This window comes from Silene latifolia, chromosome X, assembly GCF_048544455.1.
Source record: "Silene latifolia isolate original U9 population chromosome X, ASM4854445v1, whole genome shotgun sequence".
In the NCBI taxonomy this organism is placed as follows: Eukaryota; Viridiplantae; Streptophyta; class Magnoliopsida; order Caryophyllales; family Caryophyllaceae; genus Silene; species Silene latifolia.
In genome coordinates this window covers 68,279,690-68,285,957 of record NC_133537.1, presented here as the reverse complement: position 1 = coordinate 68,285,957, position 6,268 = coordinate 68,279,690, and the positions used below count along the sequence as shown (strand labels likewise).

Sequence of the window (6,268 nt, the reverse complement as noted above, 5' to 3'; positions counted from 1 at the left end):
AGATACAAGTACAACGGTTCTCCCTGTTCTGGCTTGGAGAGAAGAGGAGGGGTGCTTAGGTACTGCTTGAGCTCCCTAAACGCCTTTTCATGCTCCTGCGTCCACTCAAACTTCTGGCTCTTCCTCAGGATGTCATAGAACAATCGACACCTATCTGAGGACCTTGATATGAACCGGTTTAGGGTCACATTGCCCGTCCTGTGAGCCTCTCGTACGTCCTTTGGCTTCGAGGAGATTCTAACGAAATCTTTGCTTTGATTTGCTCCGTGTTGGCCTCTATCCCTCTTTGCGTCACCAAGTACCCCAGGAATTTCCCGGAGGAGACTCCAAAAGTGCATTTCATGGGGTTCACTCCATATGGTATTTTACGAGGATCGAGAAGGTATTCTCCGGGTGGGACATGTGTTGTTCTGCCTTCTCGAGTTTGACTACCATATCGTCAATGTAGACTTCCATTGTTCTCCCTATCTCCTCCTTGAACATTCTGTTCACCAGGCTCTGATAGGTGGAACCAGCATTCTTGAGGCCATAGGGCATCACATTGTAGCAGTAAAAGACTCTGTCAGATCTGAAGGCTGTTTTCTCCTGATCCTCAGGGTCCATTTTTATTTGGTTGTACCCACTCCAGGCATCAAGGAAAGTAAGTAGCTCATGCCCTACTGTAGCGTCTACCATGGAATCAATGTGCGGCAGGGGGAACGGGTCTTTTTGGCAAGCTTTGTTAAGATCTGTGAAATCGACACATACTCTCCACTTGTTGTTCTTCTTGGGTAAAACCACAACATTCGAGAGCCATTCTGGGTAGTTAACTTCCCTGATCTTGCCTGCTGCCAGGAGGTTGTCTACCTCCTGGTTTATCACCTCGTTTCTTTCAGGAGTAAATTTCCGCCTTTTCTGCTAGACTGGAGGAAAGCTGGGGTCTACATTTAATGGGTGTGTAGTTACACTTGGATCTATGCCAATCATGTCGCTATGGGACCAGGCGAAACAATCCATGTTAGTACGTAGAAATTCAATTATCTGCTCATGGATGTTACATGCATAATTAGCTCCCACCAAAGATTCTTCTTTGAAACGTGGGTTCAGGTTTACTTCGTCGAGTTGCTCCCGGGAGGTGCGTTATACTCCCTCGGGGCGCTTGGTTTACGTAATTGCTATGTTGGACCAAACCCGGTGGGTTTCGAGCGTTCTTGTAGCAATCCCGAGCTACATTTTGATCTCCCCAGTATCTCCCGTACCCCCCAAGGTGTAGGGAACGTCCAGGCTCGATGGTACGTTGATGGTACTGCTTTCATTTCGTGGATCCAGGGCCTGCCATTATCACGTTATAAGTTGACGGACCATCAATGACCAAGTACCGTACCTTTTTGTTCATACCCCCTGGAAAGGTAGGTATCACTATTTCTCCAAGGGAATGTTTAGTTTCTCCGCTGAAGCCTACCAAGGGTACTGCCTTGTGCACCAGGTCTTTCTCGCTGAACCCCATGTTCTTCAAGGTTTCCAAAGATTATCGATTCACGAGCTTCTGTATCTACCAATATCTTTTTAACAAAGCAATTCCCTATAGAAAGGGTAACGATCAAGGCGTCATGGTGGTGTTATGCCTCATCAGGTACGTCTGCCTCGTCGAATGAGATTGCTGGTAGATCCTGTTTGTTGACCCTGAGTGAGAACTCTGGTTTATCTCCTTTAGTTTCGGTTGCATGGCGCTTTGCTGCTGAATAAGTGAGACCACATATCTCCGACCTCCCCTGTGATGACGCTCACGACCTTTGAGTAAGGTGGAGGTGGGGATGGTTGGGCCTGGTCAGCAGTATTTACCTTTCCAGATTTCGCCCCCATAGGGAGCAGGTGATTCAAGCATCCAGCACTATAGAGGTGCTTCACTTCCTTTCGTAGTACTATACAATCTTCTGTATTGTGGCCAATATCGTTGTGGTATTCACACCTTTTCCTGGCATCTCTTCTGTCGTTCTGCCTGGGGGTAGGCTTCTTGAGCCACCTGGCCCTCTGCCCTAGCTCCCTGATTACCTTCATTACCCCAGCAAGTCTAGTGGTGAACCCATACTCGCTGAGCTTAGGTGGAGCCTCGGTGCTCTCTGTTTCTCCTGAGACTTTGTTCACTGTGTTCTTGCTGTAGGGTTTGGCTCTTTCATTCTTTTTCTCTGTTGTGATTTTTCTGATGGACGACTCTGTTCCATACAGGTCCCTTCTATCCTCATCCTCCTCTAGGCGATAAGTAGCCTCTGCCATTTGCTTGACTTCCTCAAAGGTGGCGCATGGATGCTTGGTGAGATCCTTGTACAAATCAGAGTCGCGATGCAGTCCCCTTCTGAAGGCGTTGACTGCCGTTGTAGGGTCGCACCTAGGGATAGATAGATATTTTTTTATACATTGAATCTAGCGAGATAATCCCTGGTGGACTCCTTGAACCTCTGGACGATCCGGTATAGATCGCTTGCGACTGCTTGTGAACTACTGATTGAAAATGTTCACTAACCGTGCGAAGCTGGAAATAGATTAACGAACCACTGGAGTGCGGCTCCTGACAAGGTGGAACTGAATCCTTTGCACATACATTCCTCCTTCTTAGGCCCTGTTGCTGCAACCACCATCATTTTCTGTTTGTACGGGTTGATGGGCTCCAGCGGATCCTCTGTTCCATCATAAAATGTCATTGTTGGTGTGGTGAACCCCTTTGGCATGCTGACAAGGGCAATGCTGTCCACGAAGGGGGAATCCGCATAGCACTGTGAGGTTGCTACCTCCATGGGACGTGGTAACCCTGGAACCTTGCTGAGTAGGGACCTGATATCTTGCAACTGTTATTCTACATGGCTTCCTACCCTCATACCCTGGTTGTGGGGTACTGAGTAGATCCCATATGAACTTGGTGTTCCTCCTGGCATGTAAGGAGGTACCATGTAGCTTCCAGGTAATGGTGTTGAGTTCACAATAGGCCTGAACTGATTGTCTGGGGTATACGGCATATAGGAGCATATCCCGAGGTATGCGTTTCTTACTGAATGTTCCCCTGGGTTGCTCCCTGGTACCACGGGCGTGCTGCTAGTTGTTGATATGGGATCTGGTGTCAGTGCTCCTAATCCCACATGATTGAGTACCACGGGGTACGCTTGTGGCATCCTTGGTGGTGGTGGAACCCCTGGTGGTTGGATCGTACCTTGGGTGGCCACCGTTCCTGCTGGATATGCTTGCTCGGGTGGCGTGGTTTCCCCTGGTGACAGCATATCCATATCGAGCCTGGTTACTAGATTCTGCGGTAGTAGCCTCCCTGAGTACTCCCTGGAATTCCCCTGGCCGAGTGTCGACCTTTCCATCTGCTGGGTCGTTCCCAGGGGTGACACATCATCTATATTCTCCTGCAAGAACTGGTTGTCTCTTTGTAACCCAGTCGCCGCCTGTTGCAAGGATGTCATCCCTTGGAGCAACTGTTGTACCGGATCCGGTTGTGATGCTCCTAAGAAATGAGCTCTTATCAGGTGTCCTGGTGATCCTGGGCGCTGCGGACTCCCATCCTTATTAGGCTTTGGCACAGGATTAATAACTGGTGATTTGCCAGCCTTCCCTACTCCCTGATCTGTGATTTTGGGGGAGTAAGGAGGCTTTGCTGATACTTGGGACTGAGCCTGACCTGCAGTCACTCTGGTGGTAGGGACCGCCGTTATTGGGACACCGGAGGTTACTGGCGTCGCCCCTACTACTGGAGTTTGCACTGATGCACTCATCGGATCTGATACGTTCTGATTGGATCCTAACATGACCAATTATAGAGATGTTAGGATACTTCGAAAAGAGGTATTTTAACCAAGATTTAACCACAATGTCCCATGGTGGGCGCCAAACTGTTTTGGTAAGATTTTACCAACTAGAGATTTGTGAGTCAATGCGGCTATTCCAATTAAAATAAGATATTAAGGACTTAAGTAGATCGGTAATAAGAACATAGCGAGAACGAAAGTAAACAACTAGTACGAAAGAAAGACAAACAAAAAAGAAAGAGCGACAAGTGACACAAGCAAAATGGTGATGCGGGAAACCCAAAATGTGGGAAAAACTGCGGGGGGAAATGGTATCCCACCAATGATCCACTAGTAGTAATAGTATCCGAGGGTGAACCTAGCTGGAACGATCAGGAGGTACAGCAGTGATCTCCAAACGACTAAGTACAATTGAGATGAACGATGTATTAATTTCTAAGTGTGTAGATGATATTATTTGTTTCATGTGGCGAATGATATTTCTTCGAGTGGAGCCAATGATGAATGCCTTGAATCTGATGTTTGTTGTTCTTTTATAGCCCTTCTTTGAGTCGTTACACATGCTCCCTACATATGCTCAACCATACGCCCCGCTTCCTATGAAATAGGATGTGGTTGCTGACTTTGTCAAAGCTTCTGCTGATCGCTGCAATGTTCATGCTGACCATTTCAACGTTCCTGCTGGCTGTTTGTTATTTAATTCAAACGTGGCCTTTGTATCACTTGAATGTCTCGGTTCATCCCCCTTGTTCTTCCTTGCGTCTAGCAACCTGCTGCCTTGTCATTGATCCGTGTGCCTTTATTTTATCCAATTGCGATGATGCGTGTCATTTATATGATGTTTTATACCTCATTTTACACGCATTTCTGAGCTCATTTGTGTAGTTTAAGCTACCATTTCCCCTATTTCCATCTACTTTCGTGTTTTTGTACATTATTGCAGAAATGTGAAGAATTCAACGAAAATTGAGCTAAATCCGTCCCCGAGTATCCTGCATTGCATTTGACGAGAAGTATTCACTTAAGGAAGGAGCTTGATGCGCATTTCAAGGCCCAAAAGACAAATCCACGAGACTATAGAAGTCAAGTACCAGCTAAAGCAGTCGATCGACCAGTACCCTTAGTCGATCGACCAACCCACGGATCCGAAAGCTCTCAGACACCGCGCATCCCGATCGAAAGACCGGTCCCAACAGTCGATCGACCAAGACGCTACTTCAGACGAGAATTAAAAGATTGGGAAACTTGAAGCCCATGGTATTTAGGTTTTGGAAATAAAAGTTACGTGATTTTTTCTATATAACGTAACCTAGTTCAGAGATATAATCATCTAGCTTTAATCTAAGTTTTACATTCAGTTTTCCATTCCATTTAGTTTGAGTTTATTAATTAGGGTTCGAGGATTGCTTCGGTATTGAATACAATTCACTGTTGCATTCAGCTTTGTTCTTTTCCTTCGCAATTCACACGGTATTCTCTGGTTTTATTCAGTTGTTTTGCATTCATTCGTAGTTGTAGAATTGCTAGATCAGTTTCCCCAAAGCCGAATTGCCGTCTTATGTTAATTGTTTATTTTACCGCATTAATCATGAATTATGTAGTTTATTTAGCCGATTTTATTGTTGCCTTTAATTTCAGTATGAGTAGCTAAATTGCTTGTGCTAGGATGTAGGGGAACTATAGATTAGGAGGCGTATAATTAACATGGCCTGAATCGCGTGTCAGTCGATCGACTGCCATACCTGGTCGATCGACTGACCATGTGAGGTATTACCTTCATTTTAATTGTTTTAATTCTTTATTCGACGAATCGAGTGCACACGACTAGTTGAATGTTTAGGATATGACTGACCCATTAGATCGAGAGATAGGGACAGTTGTTAGATCACCAATTAAAATGACTAAACTATGCTGAGATCGAAAGATAGGTAAAGTTTAGATTATTAGTCACTTTTCAGGACGAGAGTCAGTATTAGTGATATTAGGGTCTTATAGCGAGATCGAAAGATTTTATCTGTTAAGAGTGGACCGAGAGGACCTCTTGTTTTCCCGCCTCATGTGTTTGTTTTAGACCGACTTAGTTTGCTGCCGCCGAAACTATAGTGAACCGACCATCCTAGTACCCTTCTTTGTATTCGATTTAATATATTTCTTTAGTTTATTATCTTTATTGCTTTTACCTATAGACCAAATCAAATCAACCCCCACACTTGTTACCTTAGACTAATTTTAGACAACTTTTAATTACATTCGCCTCCTTGTGGTTCGACCCTGTTACCACTAGCCTAGGTTAGTTTTAATAGGAATTATAAATATTATTTTTGGTACTCACAACGACGGGTATCAAATTTTGGCGCCGTTGCCGGGTAGGCAATTGTTCTAATTTTTAGTTGTTTTTATTTAGTCTTTCCTAGTTTAAGGGACATCCGTTCCTTAAACTTTTCTTATATTCTTTTTGTAGTTTCTTCTTATGCGCAGGTCACAGGGTG

The 6,268-nt window shown here is 45.1% G+C and overlaps 1 protein-coding gene across 1 annotated transcript; it reads right to left on the bottom strand.

Moving 5' to 3' along the window:
- Positions 1-1,418: 1,418 nt before the first annotated feature.
- On the bottom strand, positions 1,419-2,771 carry LOC141617554 (uncharacterized). Its single transcript, XM_074434742.1, has 3 exons — positions 2,530-2,771; positions 1,822-2,365; positions 1,419-1,541 (listed from the first exon to the last, which is right to left on the bottom strand). Exons 1-3 carry the CDS (start codon positions 2,769-2,771, stop codon positions 1,419-1,421), a joined length of 909 nt encoding a protein of 302 aa, XP_074290843.1.
- Between the last annotated feature and the right edge of the window lie 3,497 nt (positions 2,772-6,268).

Bases quoted from the DNA above. Each gene is read 5' to 3' on its own strand.
- LOC141617554 (XM_074434742.1), bottom strand. From the start codon at position 2,771: ATGGAGGTAGCAACCTCACAGTGCTATGCGGATTCCCCCTTCGTGGAC. The intron at 2,366-2,529 runs GTTCGTTAATCT...ATCTATCCCTAG, and splicing joins TCAGGAGCCGCACTCCAGTG to GTGCGACCCTACAACGGCAG. The intron at 1,542-1,821 runs GTAAATACTGCT...TTTGTTAAAAAG, and splicing joins TGGGGGCGAAATCTGGAAAG to ATATTGGTAGATACAGAAGC.